The sequence below is a fragment of the Siphateles boraxobius genome, unplaced genomic scaffold (genome assembly GCF_051911475.1).
Source record: "Siphateles boraxobius isolate OS27281-9 unplaced genomic scaffold, OSU_SipBor_1 66, whole genome shotgun sequence".
Classification (NCBI taxonomy): Eukaryota; Metazoa; Chordata; class Actinopteri; order Cypriniformes; family Leuciscidae; genus Siphateles; species Siphateles boraxobius.
In genome coordinates, this window is record NW_027509193.1 from 7631486 (window position 1) to 7653254 (window position 21769).

Consider the following 21769-nt stretch of genomic DNA (forward strand, 5'->3'; position numbering starts at 1 on the left):
GTGGAGAGCAGAGGTGTTTAATTAACAATCTCACAGTGTTACCCTTGAGTGATAGCCTCAAACGCACTCAGTAAGATTTGTAGAATGAGAAGAAAGAAGAGCGATTGCACCCACTTAAAGTTAGCACAGGTCATTGAAAACCTGATATGAAAAGACCTTGAGACAGAATGCTGGGTCATTACAGCCATCCTGATGTTTAGCCATGGAAACATCCCTTCTTGATTAAAAAGCCAGCCAGGCCTCCATCTGTCGATGATGGCACATGTGACCTTCCTGTTGTAAAGTGTAATGTGTTCATGTAATGTAAGGGTCTTACTGATCGACATTGTCAAGTTGATTTCCCATAAATCGCAATGCAGAGTCATAGGCCTGCATAAATGCAAATCAAAGTGATTTGTTGAAAGGGTCTTGGTCATATATATATATATTACACACTCACACAAAAGTATGGAATCTGTACGTCTTTTTTCTTTGAAAGTAGTCACTATGACAATCATTCTAATATGATGATTTGATGCTCAAAAAATATTTCTGATTATTATCAATGTTGAAAACAGTTGACAAAAACAATAAAGTTGAAAACACACAAAGCTGCTTCATATTTTTGTGGAAATCGTGATATAATTTTTGATAAATAAAGTTGAAAAAGAACAGCATTTATTTGAAATATAAATATTTTATACAATTATAAATGTCTTTAATGTCACCTTTGATCAAGGTAATGCATCCTTGCTGCACAAATCTGTTAATTTCTTTTAAAAAAAAATCAGACCCCAAACTTTTGAATAAGTGTATCATGGTAATGATACTGATTCTGTGTTCTGTTTGCTAGATTTAATTTAAATTAATAAAGCTGTAAAGTGTTAAAGTGCTAAATTAATAAAGTTAGACCGCCTCGATTTAATGTCCTGAGAGAAGTTATTCTCCTGAAAAGTACCATGACTCTTTTTGCACATCCAGATCAGCCTGACACAACAATATTGACCAATAGCATGAGTTTGAGGTGGAACTATCTGTTTGTCCAATGAGTGGCATTTTAAAAAACATTTTAAAGTTCCAGTTCTGTTCGGTGATGTTCAAGGCGCAGAAATAACACGCTTCCGCTTTTAATGATGTCACCTTTAAACTATGTGTCTGTTTTGTCCTTGATCAATTAAACTGGGTGACTGAAAATAACTAATATACTAATCTCAGCCTTTTTTATTAGTTTGTTCTGGGTACTTAATTTCACGTTTCTTAATGGCTGCTGCCCGGTCGTACTTAATTAGGAAGAAAACGCCTGAAAGCTTGACATATATTTAGTATGTATGTGTATGTGTGTGGGTCAAGTCATACACCCCACTGTGTTCAGTCTGCTGTCTGCTGTGCTCTATTTGCATGTCTCCATCTGTCTCTCTGTCACTCTCTTCCTCTCTCTATCTGTGTGTATGTCACCTTGTTTTGTAGCACAATAAAGTTTGACATTATTGTCTATATGGAGACAGTAAATCTGTCCGCAGATCAGTATTAGGAGGTGACCTCTTCCTCTCCTTGGCTCCTTCTCTCATCGCAGGGTTCCACCACAGTCTTCCATCCTCCCTGTACACCTCGTCTGGGCCGGAGGGTCACAGACTGGCTGCGTCCGGAGCGCTGTCCTCGGAGTTCCTGAACCAGGCCGATGGGATGGTGAAGATCTTGCTGTTGGTGTGTAATTCAGCCGGAGCAGGACAGCAGGCAGTGAGGTAACCCACAAAACACCAACTTTTTTGAGGTTGCAGATCTGGATTTGTAACCAAACGGTTGTAGGTTTGAACCACAATCTAAAAGTCTTCCAGTTATAACGTTCAATATTCATCAGTTCGGCCCACCCTGTGTGAACTCGCTGATGACGCTATGAAGTGACGCTCGAGTGATCAAGTATTCCAATGTATAAAAAAAGCTTTCATTCGATTCCTCCGTCCTCATTTTCTTTCCTTGCGTCCTTCCCTCGCATCCACAGGGGGAGGAGCTGAGGCGCTAGGAAAGGAAGCGAGGAAAGGAAACGAGGATGCACAAATAAGAAATGAGAAGCACCCAGTGTGTTGTTATGGAAAGAGCGCCAGTCTTCAGTGTCACATGATCCTTCAGAAATCATTATGATATGCTAATTTCCTGCTCAAACAGTTAATTGAAACAGAAAACTGCTAAATATTTTTGTATTTTTTAATATTTTTCATGATTCTTTGATGAATAGGCTGTTCAAGATAACAGCATTTATTCAAAATGGAAATCTTTTGTAACAATGTAAAAGACTTTAATGTCACTTTTGATCAATTTAATGTGTCCTTGCTAAATAAAAGTATTCATTTCTACACCCCCCCCCCAACCCCCACCCCCAAAAACTTACTGACCTCAAACTTTTTAATAGTAATGTATATTAGGGTATTAAAATAATTTACAACTATAATTAACAAATTCTTTTTCATGATGCACATTATTGTTATGATGTACATTTTTAATGTTGATAAATTCATTAACAAATGTTTTCTCCAGTAATATTGTTGACTATATTAACACCATGCTGGTATATAGAGGTTAGCCAGTCATAACAAAGGTCATTACAATGAAACTTAAAGATATGTTAATTCCAAAGGTCTGAACTAGCACATTTAGTGGACTTCAGAGGACAAAAACATGCTACAAGTATAAAATAGGGCCACTTTATGCCACATAAAGCTGACTTGGGTAAATATAAATTGTGACAACCTTTACCTCACCTTTTCAATTTTGCTCTAAAAGCTTCTCAAAGATTTTTTAACATGTCACGTCAGAGCGACCCTTCAGACACACTTTTGACAGTGACAGTCGCTCAGAGATCAATACTCTCTTAGGTGTGAATGCCTGCAGAAATCAAATTTGGTTCCATGGCCTTTTTGTGATGCGAGTTTCTCCCACACTTTAATGGAAGTGAAAGAGAGGTAGCTTAGAACAGATAGTTGTCTCTTATTGATGAGCTAGAGTGAGTAGATGTTAAGCAGTGATATTTTGATTGATTTTTTTTTTTTATCCTTCCAGATTCTGATAAAAGTGATATTCCTATCGCTGTAAAGTTAGAGTCTGGAAAGGGTTATATTTCACCTTCTAATGTTGTCATGGGTTCATTAACTGGGAATTTTTAAACCTAGAAACTTCCACAAGAGGCAGACGCCATAAGGAGTATCTGCCGAGGTTTCCCATATAACCCATTATTTATTTGTGAACAGTGTTTTTGTTGTTAACCATAACTAAAACTACTGTATTATCCATTGTTTTCATTAATAGCAATAAAGCTGAAATAGTATAAAATATAAATATTAGATGGAAAACCCTAAAAAATTTGCTTTGGCAATAAACTGAAAAAAATACGTTTAGTACCAAGATAACTAAAATAAATTAAAATGATACTAAAAAAACAATATGAAGCATTAAGATTATTAAGATGAATAAACTGTTTTCTAATTAATGTCATTGACAATTGGGACACTTGCTAAGACAGAAGGCACTGTAGAGTTTGCATAAAAAATATGGATTCTAGAAAGAATATTTGGTTCCCTATAGAGTTTTCTACCCAAAAAGACTTTGCTGTTCATCACAGGAGCAGGTATATTGCGGGAGAACATTCTTTTGATGTTCAGAGTGTGCAACATCAAACATAGTGGAATAGTTCAAAAAGTCAGCAACGCGTTTCTCATTTGTGTCCGCACTGATTTAGTTTGTGGCTAGTTGCAGGTTGTAGGCTTATAGTAGTGATTTCAGCAAGTTCATCTTTAAAGTCAAAGTAAAATTAACAATGTACCCTATTAAATATTAAAGACCCAAATACATATCCATATTATGCATTGTTATTTCTTTGTTATCTTTGTTTAATATGTAATAACTTTCTCCCCTCTTTCCTTTCCAGCTGACTTCACATAGGCCAAATAAATAATGTTCAACAAGAGCAATATAGCAATTGAGTCATTGGATTAGGCTATTAAAATCTTGCCAAAAGGTAATGCAGTAATTTAATAATAGATACCATTAATGCGATAATAGCAAATAGATTTTAAAAGACCATTGCAATATGTCAAGATGCTCTCAAGGGTGAATTTGACCTCCCCAAAATTATCATCACCACATTAGTGAGGTAAAATGCTGTTTTGTGATATTTATTTAGTGTCTGTAGCATCAAGCATATGGATGGATAGTTAGTTCGTTTGACGGACAGACAGACCCTTTATTGCTTTTTTTAATTTGCTGAAAATCTCACCATGTTGTTGTTGCCTGGGGCGAACTATGACGTTACGGGCATCAAAGCATGTTTGTTCAGATCTCAGTTCTCTCTCTTCCTCCTGTCAGGGAAAACTCTGCAGTTGTTTTGGCTGAGAGGAAACCCAACACAATTACTAGTTTATCACAATCTGCTTTCCCTCAGCTCACTTGTGTTTGTTTTGTCTACTTTATTTATGCTGTACAGGTCCTGTGGCAGAAATCTGGCTGGAAATTTAATCACTAGCCTCCTGCTGCAAAGCACTAAACTAAAAAGGGTTGGGGGGATTTCAAGGACACTGGAACATAGTGTCCAAAATTAAACTGTAATTTATCTGACAAACATGCCCCTGAAAATGTGACAATGTTTACATAGTCACTACCTGAAATCAGGTGAGATTTATAAGGCTTTTGCAGTAGTTAGGGTGACCAGACGTCCCAGAAAATCCGGGACAGTCCTGAAATGTAAGCTGTTGTCCGGAATCCCGAATCCGGCCCTAATTGTCCCGAAAATTATACTAAAGCAAAATCTTGATTGTCTGATAAAACATTAAAAACTGGAGGTTGAGCCCCCGCCGGCTGCTCATTGGCTGCCGCATCTTTTTTGTTTCTTTTTTTGAAGTTCTACAAAGAAACCGTTGGTGCGAGTTTAGATATGCATTGATAAGCTAATTTGCATGCATTCGTTTCGTCGACATGGCTGGTTTACCGGAACCCAGAACCCCAGCACACCGTTTTTTTGTGGCAGACTAAAGACTAATGGCAGACTGTTGATCTTTGAATAAAAATATGTTTGGTTCAGGTTTGAAATTCATTATCTTTTATTATTGGCTATGTAGTCTAATATCATAATAGGCCTAACCCTATTGAAAGATTTTAATGTGGGATGTCAATTAAACATTTAGCTGAACTTTAGCTTGTTAATATTAGCTTTGGATGAAGTTATCTCATTACAGGATTATTAAACTAAAACCATAAATCAATTTTCATTTTAAGTCAACGTGATCAATGAACTGTATATTTTTTCTTAGGCAATAATAGAAATGTTCAATAGCTTTTTGTTGCAAAAAATTTAAGATATATGTGTATTGAAATTGACTGTCAAAAATAAACCTATGCGAAACCTAAAGATTCACTGAAGTAAAAAAGTGTGACAACTAGCCCCGGTCTCCCTGCACCATACGCATGTATTTTACCAGTGTATCTTAAACAAGCAACAATCAAATGAGCGTATTAGCTAACAGAAAAATTCGTACTTTTTGGAGATGATGAATGTGTTACTATGTTAGCTAACCTTTACAAAGTAATTGCATCTATTTGAGTTTAAACTCACTAATAGTATAAACACATTAATCTCATGTGTTTATCTGCAGATTTGGCCCTCCGTTTCTGATGAGAGAGGACAGATCAGTGTCGTGGGACCAGCTACAGCAGAGCATCCTCAGTAAACTCTACTATCTAATGATCAACGGATCACAGGCACATGTGAGAAGAACTTTATGACTACCATACACTTCATGGAGGTCATCAGTCAGTATACTCATTTAACGAATGGAGTATAAGAGTTTAACTCTAGATAAATTATGGATGCAAGAAATTAAAAATATGTGCAAATTTTGAACAGCCAACTCCAAAAAAGACAATCACTGGTTTCAGAGAATCATTAGTTTGTTGGAGGCTGATGACTGAGTAAAGTCTCTCACAAGTTTCCATCACTTCCTCTAAAATACTTCCTGTCACTTTCTTGTGATCATCCCTATTGCTCTTCAGCAGTTGTTTGGTGCCCCCTGCAGGGTGCTTTCAGACACACCAGCCAGAATTAAATAGTGTCAGTCCACATCCAGGGCCTTTTAATAGGTGTCTACGGACCTCTGGGTGTCAGTGAAGGTACTACAGGGGATCTGCGAACAGATTTATACACACACTGCTGTTCAAAAGTTTGGGGTTAGTATGTTTTTTTTGGAAAGAAATTAATTATTTTATCCACAAAGGATGACAATAGCTGACCTGAAATGCTGTTCTTCTGGACATTCTTTTCTATTTTATATAGAACAGAATGTATCATGGTTTCCACAAAAATTAAAGGTTAGTTAAAAGGTTAAAAATTAAAAGGTTAGTTCACTCAAAAATGAAAATTATCCCAATTACTATCCAATGACTATCTTCTTTCAGACAAACACAATCGGAATTGTATTGAAAAATATCCTGGCTCTTCCAAACTTTATAATGGGAGGGAATATGCCATCATATGCTACAACTCGGCGCTCTTGTGAATGTGTGGACGGATGTTACCGAAAGATAGTGATTACAGTTTATAAAGTTATAAATATGGATATTTTTCTTACAAAAGCGCATCGCTTCGCTTCAGAAGGCCCTGGAGCCGTATGGATTACTTTTTATGATGGATGGATGCGCTCTTTGGAGCTTTACCATTCAGGCACCATTCACTACGTTTATAAAGCTTGGAAGAGCCAGGATATTTTTTAATATAACTACGACTGTTTGGCTGAAAGAAGAAAGTCATAAACACCTAGGATGGCTTGAGGGTGAGTAACATTGATGTAATAAGAAATGCTTCTTGAGCAGCAAATCAGCATATTAGAATGATTTCTGAAGAATCATGTGAAACTGAAGACTGGAGTAATGGCTATATATACTGTATATATATATATATATATATATATATATATATATATAGCCATCTGTGGTCACTTATCTTGCTACAATATCACAATGCCCATATTGAAGCATTAGTGTAGTTGCACCTTCATGACAATGGCAGAAATCAATATTGTCTCCAAATCTTTTTCATTAGAATTTCAGGGTGTTGTTCAAGATTCGTGTTGTTGGAGGATCTGCATCCTATAGCTACTTAAATCCTCAAGACGGACGGCCGCTTTATCACCCTGCAGTGGACAGGTAATATTGCGTGTGTGTGTGTTACATGTTATCAAATACATGGATCAGAACAGAATGTAAGCGAAATATATCTTTCTCAGTGTTGCCAATAACAGCAATTCAGTTCAGAGGACGTTTGGAAACAGTTTTACAGCATAACCGGTTCTGACATTAGCATTTCATTTTTTATCACACTTAATAGATCAAATGAAACAAACATTCAGTTCAGCTTTATTTATTATTCATTGTTAGCACCATTTCATAATGCATAGTACTGCACAGTATTTACAGATGTAGTCATATTGAGTTTATAATAAAAAAAATATCTTAAACGCCACAGAAAAAACTCTGAGCTGCTGTCAATATTTATCACACTCATAAAATGTATATACAGATCTTAAGGAGTTTGTTAAATCACACTGGGTTAAATTACGACATCAGCCCTCGAAACCATAAAATACTGTCAGCTGCGTTTTTAAAGAGTACACTAATCTTATAATCATCTTAATGTCGTCTTACACATATTCCTGCATAAATTTTCTTGATGATCAGTAGCGGTTCCTGACCGCAAAATTAGGTAGGGCAGTTTCTGGGTCTTAGCTCTTGTTTATGATACACATTATGTAAGGTTTATATTCTAAATGATGAACACATGCATACACACTTTTTGCAGAAGTTGTGTTATTCAGCCAGAGGGTGGCGCTCTAATATTGATGGATAGACTTTAGTACACGTGACAAACATATAGAATGCCATCTTAGAATTGCCTTAATGCAGTATTTATTGCCTCCGGGTTTTTTTTTAAATATATATTTCAAAGTTATGGAGGAAAATAATGTCATGTCTATTCTCAGACCAAACATAAAACAAACATAACAGAACGATATAAAGACTATTCATTTGAGCATGTTTAAACTAAAGGATTTATACTTTTATTAATTTGATACGATGCTTCACATAGGAAGAACAGACATGGCAGTTACTGACCTGATATACATGATATACATAGCTGAAGCAGATTCATATTGTTTTCATAAGGTTTCCGTAACGTAAGCATGAAAAAAAACAGGTTAGTCTGAAATCTGCCCCGATAGCTCTCAATTAGAGCACACTGCAGTTCCATAGATTTACTTTTGAAAAATTGTGGGACGCTGTAGACAAACTTACACCTTATTATTGACTCAGTTTATATAGAGGTCTATGTTTGGATTAATATTTTAGTAGGGCTCTGCCCCACCTGCCCTTACAGAGTGACGAGCCACGGCAGTTGATGATTCTCTTGTTCATATTCTATAATAATTATACGTTTATTTTGTATAGCGCCTTTCTACAAACTCAAGGTTGCTTTACAATAGAAAGTCCAATAAACATGACAGCAGGCATAAAGACAAGCATGAATGTACACTGAATGTAGAGAAATGTAACTGAGAAACATAACATACATAACACATGGTTATGTTATGAAAAACATAACATACATAGCACACAAACCAGATCATTAGACTAGGGATCAGAGAAACATAAGGTCAAATGATATGTTTCAAGGGTGGGCTTTGAACTCTTATGATGATGTGAGGTTGCGAATATGTTGGGGAATGCAATTCAAGAGTATGGGGGCAGTGATGCAGAAACCCCTGCCACCAAACGATGGCGGGACCAGCAATAGGCCAGATTCAGAGGACCTAAGACTGCGGGCAGGTCCCAGTTTAAGGGACTAGCTGCCTCTCGTCTAATTACTCAGATGTATAATCTGGTTTTTAACTAAAAATACATCTGTTATCAATGATGTTTTTTTCACAGCTGGTATAATTCTCCCCATATAGATTGGTGTAGGTTAGAAGCACAGTCCTACTTTTCGTCTTTGCTTCCTGCCTTAGTGTGTGCTCCTTTTTCCAGTCGCTCCTCAAAATACACTACAAATCCAGTTGTATACTTCTCTTAGGATTTTGAGGCAATTCAGGCAACATTTTAAACTTGCTTCTGCTTCTCTTTATGGTCCTATTTGCAATAATCATTTATTTGTGCCTTCAACCTTAGACTCTTATGTTCTATGGAAAAATAGAGGCCTCTCATATTTTTCCGATTTATTTAATGGAGTTTTTGCAACATTTTCTAAACTGCAAATTCAATATACTACAGTCTTATTTGTTTTGGTTTTTTTCAATTACGGTATGCAATTTTATTCATTCTCACTGTCCTTGACTAGACTAGACTATGAAGTGACTATGACGCTGCTAGACTATGAAGGGCTTTGATTGTGATGAGAAGTACCTTGTATTGCATACTAAACGAATGGGTAGCCAATGTAATCTGTGTAGAACAGGAGTAATGTGGGAGTATTTCTTGGTATATGTGAGGATCCTGGCTGCGGAGTTCTGAATATATTGGAACTTATTTAGTGTTGTAGTGGGAAAATTACAGTAGCCTAGATGGGAAGTAATGAAAGCATGAACTTGGGTCTCAGCATCATTGATATTTAAGAAGGGACGTAAACGAGCAATATTCTGGAGGTGGAAAAATGCAGATTTGGCAAGTCATAAGGTATGACTGGAGAAAGAGAGAGAAGAATCAAAAATTATACCCAGATTTTGAACAGTGGTCGAAGGTCAAACTAGAAAACCCAGCAATAATAATATTGTCAAAACTGTGAGAAATACTGCGAGAAATGGTGTCAAATGCAGAGGAGATGTCAAGGAGAATTAAAGTGCAGATGGAGCCTCAGTCGATGGCCATAAGAAGATAATTTACAACCCTGAGGAGTGCTGTCTCAGTTCTGTGGAGAAAACCTGATTGGAAGCATTCATAAAGGTTGTGTGATGACATTTGTGAAGTTGAGCAGCGACCACTTTCTCAAGCAGCTCTGAGAGAAATGGAAGATGTGAAATTGGTCTATGATTAGCCTTGTCATGCCGGGTTTCTTTAAAACAGGGGTGACCCACAGTTTTTAATTCTGCTGGATTGTGTCATGCCATGTGAGATGTGATGTTAAATAAATAAGCAGCATTTTGACTGTACCATTTCTGCACGAGATAAGAAGACCTTTTAAGGGTGCTTTCACACTAGTACTTTTGGTGCGCACCCACCCAAGTTTGATTGATGTCAGAGTTTGGTTCGTATGGATGAAGCAAACACTGTTCCCTTTCGTTGTCACTCCGAGTTACGTCGGATGACGACGAATGGGGTTTCGCTTAGAAAGCCTATCAACTTCGAGTATTACAAAACGAGCCAATGGCAAAGAAATGCCATGGGTCTGCGGAATTTGCATGGCGTAACTCCGCCCCACCTCGTGGGTATAAAAGGAGGAAGCCGGCAGCAAGCAGATATGTTTTCGCTTCGGAGCCGAGTGTATTCTTCTCTCCACAAGCCATCTCTGAATTGTCAGCTTTACAAACGAGTACCTCGAGTGTTGGTGTGACGGCGATCTACGGCGAGAGCGTGCTTCCTGCTGATCTGTTGCAGTGGTCTGCCAGTCGGTGCGTTTCTCCCCGGGTGCTTCAACACTTGAGTTTTCTCTCACTAAAAGAGCTTACACGTGGCACGTCTTTTTAAAGATGTCTCGCCCGTGTACTTCTGGTTGCGGCAGATTGGTATCGGACTCTGATGGGCACGAGCGTTGCATAGTATGTTTGGGCATTGATCATGCTAGAGCAGCGCTCGTGGATGACTCATGTTCTCTCTGTGGGAACATGACCATCGCGTCATTACGGTCGAGACTCCGTGAACTCGCAAGAGTGAGAGTCCCCTCATCCACCCCCCGTCCTGCGGCTGGTGGCCAGGGTGATCTGAGGGTTACGGTCTGGAACAAGGCGCCGACTATGTGTCCGCGACCCCAGCCCCCCTCTTCAATGACGGTGCCCGCTAGTGAACTGCTGATTCCCGCGGGTCTACCCTCTGGTGGCCCGCGGGCTTCAGTTGAAGCTACAGAGGAAGATGCCATGTCTGTTGCAGCATCACTAGGCGGGTTTGACTCTTCTGGAAGTGAGGGCTCGTCACAGCTGCCACCTTCCGGTGTGCATACGGCTGTGCTCGAGTCTGATCCGGAGATGACGGCCATGCTTTCCCGGGCAGCCGCGAGCATCGGACTTGAGTGGAGGCCTCCACCCTGTCCTGAGCGCTCGCGGCTGGACGATTGGTTTTTGGGTAAGGCCGCCGACCCTCGTCCTCGGCAAACCCCAATACCTTTCTTCCCGGATGTGCATGATGAGATCTCGAAGTCCTGGAAGACCCCCCTGTCTTCTCGGGACCGCTCGCTGGTCTCATCCGCCTTTCCTCCCCTCGATGAGGCAGCTGCCCGTGGGTACACTGGGCTTCCCCCGGTTGAACGCTCTGTTGCCATGCAACTATGTCCGCAGAGTGCTTCTTCTCGGGGCGAGCCTAAGCACCCATCCAAAGCCTGTAGATTTTCGTCGACCCTGGTGGCGAAGTCTTACAGAGCGGCGGGACAGGCGGCTGCTTCACTGCATGCTATGGCCACTCTGCAGGTCTACCAGGCCCAGATGCTCAGAGACATGCACGAGGGTAGGACAAACCCAGGGCTCTTTGATGAGCTGCGCGCCGCGACCGACCTTGCTCTCCGGGCGACGAAGGTTACCGCGCGCTCCCTGGGTTTGGTGATGTCCACAGCTGTGGTCCAGGAGCGACATCTGTGGCTGAACCTGGCTGACATGCGGGACGCTGAGCGGACCCGTCTGCTTAACGCCCCCTTGTCCCAGGCCGGCCTCTTCGGCGGTGCAGTTGAAGACTTTGCCCAACAGTTTTCAACTGCCCAGAAACAGACCGAGGCCATCAAACACATTCTGCCCCGCCGGCCCGCTGCTGCCTCCACCTTGCCGGCCGGGCAGACGCCTCGACCTGTTTCCCGCCGAGGGCGCCCTCCTGCGGCTCCCGCCCCTCCCGCCCGGACCACGCAGCAGCCTCCACCCAGGGCCGGTCGCGGAGGAAGCCGTAAGAAGGCGCCACAGCCCTCTCCTGCCCCGCCCCCCGCTAAACGCCGGGCCAAGCGGCGCTCCTGAGACGGGCTGCTCAGGGATGATGATTGTTTCTCAGGAGGTGGTAGCAGGACCACTCCTTCCCCCGGTGGAGGGCCGGGGGAGAATCTTTTGTTCTCCACTCCCCGCTGCTCACCCACGGGTGGGCAGCACCCTAATGTGGTTAAAGACAGAAACAATCCCCTCTTCCCTGAGCTCACAGAGTTCTCGGGCGACACAGAGCGCCGCCCACAAGCCGTGCTCTCCTCGCCCCCCTCTGTCCCAGAGGCGGTTGACACGGCGTGCCGTCCACGGACCGCTTCGCCCCTGTCCCCCTCTGTCGCCAGACCCCTGGCAGAGCAGGCCCCCGCGGGACGACCAGCCTGGTCCTCCCCTGGCCCCCTCTGCCAGGGTGCGGTTGCTAACTGTGCCCCCTCTCCGGGCCGCTATGCCGTCCACTTCTGGGCCAGTTACTCCGCCTCGCTGCCCCTCCGGGGGGACGCCTGTGGCTCGCATGATCCCGTTGGTTCAGTTCCTGGGAGCCTGGCTAGAGCTTCCCCGTCTGTCCCACTGGATCGCGCGTACCGTCAGGCTCGGCTATGCGATTCAGTTCGCACGGTCTCCTCCCCGCTTCAGGGGAGTCCGCTCCACTTTGGTCGGTGGCAATGCCCCTATCAGGAGAGCAGAGATTGCCACCCTGCTGGCGAAGGGTGCAATCGAGACTGTCCCTCCAGCCGAGATGAGGTCCGGCTTCTACAGCCCCTACTTCATTGTCCCCAAGAAAACCGGTGGGTTACGGCCAATCCTGGACTTGCGCGTGCTGAACCGCTCCCTTCACCGGATGCCGTTCAAGATGCTCACCGCCAAACGCGTTTTCGAATGCATACGGCCCCAGGATTGGTTTGCAGCGATCGACCTGAAGGACGCCTACTTTCATGTCTCCATTCTTCCTCGACACAGACCGTTCCTCCGGTTTGCTTTCGAGGGGCAGGCATACCAGTACGCGGTTCTCCCTTTCGGGCTAGCCCTGTCTCCTCGCATCTTCACGAAGGTCGTCGAGGCGGCCCTTGTTCCCCTTCGAGAGCAAGGGGTTCGCATCCTGAGTTATATCGACGACTGGCTGATCCTAGCTCACTCTCGAGATCAGGTTTGCGAACACAGGGACCTAGTGCTCCGGCACCTAGCCCGTCTGGGCCTTCGGGTCAACTGGGAGAAGAGCAAACTTTGCCCCGTGCAGAGGATCTCTTTTCTCGGTATGGACATCGACTCGGTCGCCATGTCCGCGCAGCTTACGAGCGAGCGCGCGCAGTCACTGCTGACTTGCCTAAGACAATTCGAGGGCAAGAGTGCGGTTCCACTGAAACTTTTTCAGAGGCTCCTGGGGCATATGGCATCTGCAGCCGCGGTCACGCCGCTCGGATTGCTTCATATGAGACCGCTTCAGCTCTGGCTTCGCGACCGAGTCCCGAGGTGGGCATGGCAACACGGCACGTTCCGAGTACCAGTTACTCCGACCTGCCGTCAGTTCTTCACCCCGTGGTCGAACCTCGATTTTCTCAGGGCCGGTGTCCCCCTGGCTCGAGCTTCCCGGCATGTTGTTGTCTCAACAGATGCCTCCACCACGGGCTGGGGCGCCATGTGCAATGGACATGCTGCTGCGGGCTCCTGGACAGGACCCCAGCGGCTGTGGCATGTCAATTGCCTCGAGTTGTTGGCAGTACGCCTTGCCCTGCACCGCTTCCGGGCGTTGCTCAGGGGTCAACACGTACTAGTCCGCTCAGACAATACCGCCACTGTAGCGTACATCAACCATCAAGGTGGTCTACGCTCCCGCCGTATGTCACAACTCGCTCGCCACCTCCTCCTATGGAGTCAGAAGCATCTGAGGTCGCTTCGAGCCATCTTCATTCCCGGAGCGCTGAACTGTGCAGCCGACGAGCTCTCACGGCTTCAGCCCCTCCCTGGAGAATGGCGACTCCATCCCCAGTCGGTTCAGCTGATTTGGGACCAGTTCGGGGACGCGCAGATAGATCTGTTTGCCTCTCACGACTCGACCCACTGCGCCCAGTTCTATTCCCTGACCGAGGGCACGCTCGGCACAGATGCTCTGGCGCACAGCTGGCCGCAGGGCCGCAAGTATGCGTTTCCCCCAGTGAGCCTTCTTGCGCACACTTTGCGCAAGGTCAGGGAGGACGAGGAGCAGGTCATTCTGGTTGCCCCTTACTGGCCCAACCGGACCTGGTTCCCCGAACTAGTACTCCTCGCGACAGCACCTCCCTGGCCGATCCCTCTGAGGAAGAACCTTCTTTCTCAGGGACGGGGCACCCTATGGCACCCTCGTCCCGATCTTTGGAACCTCCACGTGTGGCTCCTGGATGGGACGAGGCAGGTTTGAGTACCCTACCACCAGCGGTGGTGGCTACCATCACTTCCGCTAGAGCGTCGTCCACGAGACACGTCTATGCGTTGAAGTGGAACCTCTTCGTCAACTGGTGCTCTTCTCACCGAGAAGACCCCCGGAGATGCTCGATCAGTGTTTTGCTTTCCTTCCTTCAACAGGGGCTGGAGCGAAGGCTGTCTCCCTCCACCCTGAAGGTCTATGTTGCCGCCATTGCCGCACATCATGACCTCATCGAAGGTAAGTCGGTAGGGAAGCACGACCTGATCATCAGGTTCCTGAGAGGAGCGAGGAGACTAAATCCTCCTCGTCCTCCTCTCGTTCCCTCTTGGGACCTCTCAGTGGTTCTAACTGCCCTGAAGAGTGCTCCCTTTGAGCCCCTGCAATCAGTTGAGCTTAAGTTCCTGTCGATGAAGACAGCGCTTCTGGTTGCACTGGCCTCCATCAAGAGGGTTGGGGACCTGCACGCATTCTCCGTTGACGAAGCGTGCCTGGAATTTGGGCCGGCTTACTCTCACGTGATCCTGAGACCCCGGCCTGGATATGTGCCCAAGGTTCCTACCACTCCCTTCCGGGACCAGGTGGTGAACCTGCAAGCGCTGCCCTCGGAGGAGGCAGACCCAGCCTTGGCACTGCTCTGTCCAGTACGCGCTCTCCGCGCCTATGTAGACAGAACGCAGTGTTTCAGGACCTCAGACCAGCTCTTTGTCTGTTATGGTGGGAAGCTGAAGGGAAAGGCTCTCTCCAAGCAAAGGTTGTCTCACTGGATAGTGGACACCATTGCCTTGGCTTACCAGCAGCAAGGTCGACCGTGCCCCCTTGGTGTGACTGCCCACTCCACCCGGAGTGTGGCGTCCTCTTGGGCTCTAGCGCATGGCGCCTCGCTAACAGACATCTGCAGAGCTGCAGGCTGGGCGACACCTAACACATTCGCCAGATTCTATAATCTCCGAGTGGAGCCTGTGTCCTCTCGTGTACTCGCTTCAACCAGCTAGTACCGGACCCGCTCAGGTGTCTTCGCTTGCTCGCCATTCCACTCCACGGACTGGATACGTGCGATATTTTTCTCAGGTGAGCTTCTCCGAAAGCCCTGAGCTCCTCCAGCACTCCTGACGTCGGCGCCAGTGTCTATTGCCTGTGCGTCGGCTAGGTGCCTCCCGTGTGCATGGTCCCTCCTCTGAGCGACCCCCACATGTGTATTTCCACTGTAAGCCTCTCTGAGCGTGTGTCTTTCCCTTGGCAAGCCACCTTGCCACCCCTGGGGTTGAAATATTCCACCTGCGGCTGGACACCCCAGTGTTTCCCATATGCTTCCTTCGGGTCATATGTGTATTCTCTAAGTCCCCCCCCTCCGGGCTGGCATTAATTGCATACTTCCCCTAGCTTGGGATATGCTTCCCAGTGTACCTTGGTATTCCTGTGTTATATGGAGTCCTTTGTCCAGGCTGACAGGGATCTCGATTTACGCAGGGCACTGGAAGACAGCTGAGAAGGTGGCGTGATTAGACTGGTAACCCCATTCGTCGTCATCCGACGTAACTCGGAGTGACAACGAAAGGGAACGTCTACGGTTACGTATGTAACCCTCGTTCCCTGAGTAGGGAACGGAGACGTTACGTCTGCCTGCCACTTTCCGCTGTACCGCGGGGATCGCCTGAGCTCAGTCTTGGCTCCTCAGCGAAGAAACATATCTGCTTGCTGCCGGCTTCCTCCTTTTATACCCACGAGGTGGGGCGGAGTTACGCCATGCAAATTCCGCAGACCCATGGCATTTCTTTGCCATTGGCTCGTTTTGTAATACTCGAAGTTGATAGGCTTTCTAAGCGAAACCCCATTCGTCGTCATCCGACGTAACGTCTCCGTTCCCTACTCAGGGAACGAGGGTTACATACGTAACCGTAGACGTTTTCCGAACTTGGGCGCAAACCTGCAAACTGAACCCGAGTCGGCATAAAAAGGGCGTTCTGGGGTACGGTTGATGTAAACTCTTCTCACACATTTTTCTTCTTCTTGTTCTTGCCTTCAGCAGAAACAGACTCTAGGGTTCTTTAGAATATTAGCATTACATTCGCGGCAGATAGACGCAAGCGCCGCTATGTGTGGATGCTTTGAAATCAAAACCAAAGGTAAAAATAAATAAAAAAAGTGATGGGAGCACATCTATGGGCCTGTCCCAAATGGCACACTTCATACACTTTCGGTCTTGTGGACTTACAATGGCTGCCGCGTGCGCGTGTCCATTAAGTCCATGAGACCCTAGGGTGTCGCATTTAGTCATTTTTAGCATTTTTTTCCGGCCAATGTGTGCCCCTCGATGCACACTTTTACTGAGCCTGCACTGTTGCTAGCTCAGCAGCAGACTCCTTCATGTCAGTCATAACTGCATTATGTTAAGAACCACCAGTTTACTTTCAATCAGCAATCAATAGTTTTATATTTCTCAATCTATTTTTTTATGTAATTCTCAGTGCTTCTTGTTATTATAGTTCTTTCCCTCATTAAAGTCGTTAAGTCTTGTACCTTTTAAAAAAAAAAAAATTTTTTTATTGATTTTCTAATAGTTTTTTGCTGGTTAGTTTGGCTTACAACTCATTAACAAAGACTTATTTAAAATCCCTGAGGAAAAAATGAATGGGAAAGATTCAGATAGCAACACCCTATAGAAATAACTCTATAGAAATAATATAATAGATTATCTTTAGTGTTTGTTTATGAAACCGTATTATTAAAGCAGATCAAATTAAAAAATTAAAAGCAGATTAAAGCAAAAAAAAGTGTAAATATAGTGTACTGTTATAACATCAAAAAATGTATATGTCTGTTATTTTCCTTTGCAATCCCTTTGGCTTGTTCTTTATCTCCTCAGAGCTCTAAAGCTGTGTGGCTTAGGTGGACCTCCACATGTGAAGCTCATTGTTGAGTGGGAGCACAGAATCAAAGACTGGTAATGTAATCTTTTATTTCCTTTTGTGTATGTGCGATAATACAGAGAATTGTGTCTGCACTTCGTTACTTCGTACATGAAGCCAACAAAACAGTCCTTATGGTCAAATGACCTATAGGGATACTGTGTGTTTGTTTGCAGTCTGTTTGGTAATATCCAGGAGGAGGTGGTGAAGGACTCGGAAAGCGTCCGTGCTCAACAACAACACCACGTTCAGCAGCACAGCTGCACCCTGGATGAGTGCTTTGAGCTGTACACCAAAGAAGAACAAGTAAACAACACAAAAACACACATTATACTGAATATTAGCAGCAGAATGCAATGGAAAAATCACAACCAAGTTTAAATTTAAGACTAAATTTAGCCAGTTAGTTGGTATATTTATATATTTTTTCTCCACCAATTAAAAAAGTGAAGCAAATTGCTGTTACACAAAATGTCAAAATGCCGCTTGGCCAGACAGATCATATTTAGCCTTTAGTAATTTTGAAATGTTTATAGAATTTTGATGGGAGGATGTTTATTATTTTTTTTTTTTATTCTGGAAATACAAGCGGCGTCCTCCCTCTCTTCAAGTAACTTTCATTATTTCAGATAAACATGCAAAACAGCTGAGACCTGGACATTTTCTGAAACACATGATTGGGATGTTGTTCTTTGATTCTGAGCAACTATAACAGTAACATTTGCTCTTGTGCAGAAGGTTTTTCTTTCTTTTTGAAAGAGGACAAATCCAGAAAAAGATTAACAATGGCAAAAGTATTGTGCTTTTTATAATACAATTGAATACAATCAACCATGTAAGAATTACATGTATGTGGTTATAAAGGACTAAACCAGCATAACTTTCTTATGTGGAACACAAAAGGAGGCATTGTCTTGCTCTTTTCCATATTGTGAAAACATATAGTGTCCTTTTTTTTTTCGGATCATTTTTTTACTATTTAAACTAAGTCGCAAACCTTTATGAGAGATGTCGTTACGGAGCTCATGGACAACATGTGCTAATTCAGTGGCCAATTTTATTATAGCCTACAATTATCCCATTATATAAACATCTCCATGTTCTCGGTGCGGATGCAGACGTGTTCATGTAACATGTAAGGGTGGCGCTGCCAATAAAACACATAAAAGCTGTCACAAACAACCGGCAAAAGTAATGATTATGAATATGTAAAATATAGCAATGATACATTTTAATTAGGCTATTTATTAATAAACAAGTGTTTTCTGTGTCGATGCTGACTCGCTACCTCCACAGTAGTGAACGCGCCGGAGAAAAATGCACATTTCATACGGATTACATAGTTTTCTTTCGTTTTGAATTGTTCCGTTTAAGACATTTCAAGCGTTCTGTAGATAATATATATATTTCTCAGGTCTGTAAGGCAAGTTAGACTATGCTGAGTTTCGGTTCATTTATGAGACGAGCTGCAGTTCAGGCACCGGCGCCTCCGCGTGGTGATATTATTGTCTGCTATATTTACTTATTATTTATTAAATCCAGGTAATTTGTTAATGAAACATTGATTAAAATGAAGATACAATCAATACAAAACAAAATGAACTTTAAAGAAAGGCTTAGTGCTTTCTGTTTGAGGTCTGTAAAAGTTTTAAAGCAGTCTTTTAGTAGGCTAACGCTTTCAAGGAACTGTCACGTCCGTAACATTGTTTTTTCCTCATAAATGCGAACACGAAAAATAAAATAAATGAATATTTTATTTTCTATGGAGAGCCAACCCTTCTTCATCCAGTGGGTAGTAGGTTTGCGCAGTGTAATTCACACATTTCACAGAATTACTAAAAAAAAATTTGCCACCTAAAAATTTTTGATTTTTTTGTCACGTCCATGTGTATTTCCCTAATATTAAAGAGGTCATGAACTGGATTATTTTATTATTTTATAATGTTGCCTGGGGTGCCCTTATAATGTTAGTATGATTTTTACATCAAACATTGTCATAATTAAGAAATAAAAGGTATTTTTCCTAGCCTGATTTTAGCCTCTGATTTGAACGATCTGTTTGAAGGGGCGTGTCTGCTGTGAGACTTCAGTGTAAACGCCCACTGCTGTGATTGGCTGACATGTTTGCATATAAAATAGCTAGTATTACATGTGAAACTCTCGGAAACTACTACGTTTTTACTATTACAGCTATCGAGAAGATTAACAAATCTTTAAATGTATTGTTTAAAGCATTATATTTAAATCTATTGCATCACATGAAAGGTTGCAGTGATGAGCTGAGTAGATGACATCCCAGCAAACAAATGTAGGTTCTGGGAACGTTAGTTTTTGGTTCCCAGAACGTTCCTAGAACTTTCCCTTAAGGAAGTTAGGTTGAACGTCCCCGGAACGTTTTCCTTACGTTATAAAAATGGAACCTAAAAATAACCTACATGGAACGTTCCTATAACGTTCTTGTTTGGTTCCCAAAAAAATAACCTCATGGGACCATTCGGGAACGTTAGGGGAACGTTATGTGTTTGCTGGGATACAGTTTGGTGATCGCGAGAATAAAGATCTCATTATTGCAACACAGTTTTTGCACACTCACGAATGCTTTTTCACCAAATAAAAATGTAAACACGACGTAAATACAGGTAGAGCTTCGTTGTGCAGTGTAACAGCGTCATTGATTTCATAACGAGATTTGCGCGCTTTGTGATTGATTGACTGACAGCTTTGGCAATTGGAAAGGGAGCGTTCTTTGGTCGCTTTCTTTCTATAACTTAATCACAGTTTTAATATTATTTCATCTTAAGAGAAACGATGTGAAGTTGATCTTTTAGTCACTTATGTATAAACAGTATTGAATGATTTTGAGAGAAAGATAATACTGAACTTGAATAATTACACATCAGAAATCACTGCTCACAGATCAGGCATTAAAATAAACATGGTTACTTACATGTTTGTGGCGTTGCTGGCAGATCCGCGTCGTAAAAGTCTGTTTGCAGAGCCTCAGCCTGTGTTGGAAATTGTGACTGATTTTCTGTTGATTTAATAAAGCTTAACCACGCATTCCTAATATTGGAATCCGAAGGAAGCTTATGCAGCAACTCTCTTCTTCCACAACCAGGTACTGCACAATATTTTGTAAATGTTTATTGCTTGGTAGCTCGATCCAGTTTAGCAAAATTACCTCGTCGTAGGCCTATGTTATAGCATGTAATGTGCGAGTCGGTGGGCGGGGCTAAACAGGCCGTGTTGAAGTAGGCGTTGATCTTCTTTTGCAGAGGAGGGGTTTTATGCTCTTTGACGCCATAGATCCCCACTTTGAAAAACCTGTCGTTCGCTGAGCCTGGTGTCAATAAAAACTTTTATTGGACTAACAAGGAAGTTTTCAGTCCTGAAACTTACAGGATATTCTTCTAGTAAGACCTCCTGTATGTCAAAAGCTCAAGGAAAATTTGATTTCTCAGTTCATCACCCTTTTAAATATAAAATGCATGTGTTATATTTTTCTAATGTCTGGACTCCTTTATTAATGGAGTATGATATATAAACAGAAGTTTTAAAATATTAAATGCATTTTTTGTTGCATTGTATTGTATAATGTTAACTTCAAATAATAGGCTACTAATAGTAATTTAAAGATATGCTATAGCCTATTGGATCTGGACGGGAAAGATAAATGTTGAAATTCTGCCTTCCCACACCGCGACATTCGTGGATCGATTTCGGTTTTATATCGCGTATGTTACAGCATATTTAACATGATTCTTTTTTTATTATTATTTAGGAACAAACGAGGGTCTCTGTTTAAGAAACGCCGGCTCGCAGCGGCAGGTTCCAGAGCACCGCAGCGCATCTTCAAGTTTAGCCTAACCTCCAGTTTAACTGCCACAAGTTGATCTTCTAGTAATAAAGAATTCATTGTGGAAAAACACGCTGTATTTTTGTATTTTTATTGCATTTTTAATTTAAAAAAAGTTAAATAATAATAAATTTTAATATAAATATTAGTTTAGCCTATAACATTAGTCGATCGTTAATTCTCCCGACGATCGACTAAGAAAATGTAATCGAATGCCCATCCGTAGTAGCCTAAGTTACTGCTATTTCACCCTTTTTTAATTTCGTTGAGGTTATGTTCCCACATCGTTAGCAAGTTTTGGATCGCTAACGTTTCATTTTGAATGACTATCAACTGTTGAATGAAAGAACGAGTGTCATGTCTCGCTTGTTTACTTCGAACCGGAAGACGCGCCCACTTTTGACGCAAGGCCTCATGGGACGTAGGAAACTTGTGGATTGATATTTAAAAAAAATACTAAGCAGCATAAGAAATAGGGGTGTGACGAGATCTTATG

General features: G+C 42.9%; 1 protein-coding gene across 2 annotated transcripts in view; it reads left to right on the forward strand.

Annotated features, from left to right (window-relative positions):
- Positions 1-21769, forward strand: part of usp43b (ubiquitin specific peptidase 43b) — a 117845-nt gene that overhangs the window by 45029 nt on the left and 51047 nt on the right. For both annotated transcript variants that reach the window (XM_077211926.1, XM_077211925.1), the window contains exons 7-11: positions 1553-1721; positions 5619-5730; positions 7061-7164; positions 17375-17452; positions 17594-17723. In XM_077211926.1, coding sequence (XP_077068041.1) covers positions 1553-1721; positions 5619-5730; positions 7061-7164; positions 17375-17452; positions 17594-17723 — 593 coding nt within the window. The remainder of the gene's footprint in view (positions 1-1552; positions 1722-5618; positions 5731-7060; positions 7165-17374; positions 17453-17593; positions 17724-21769) is intronic.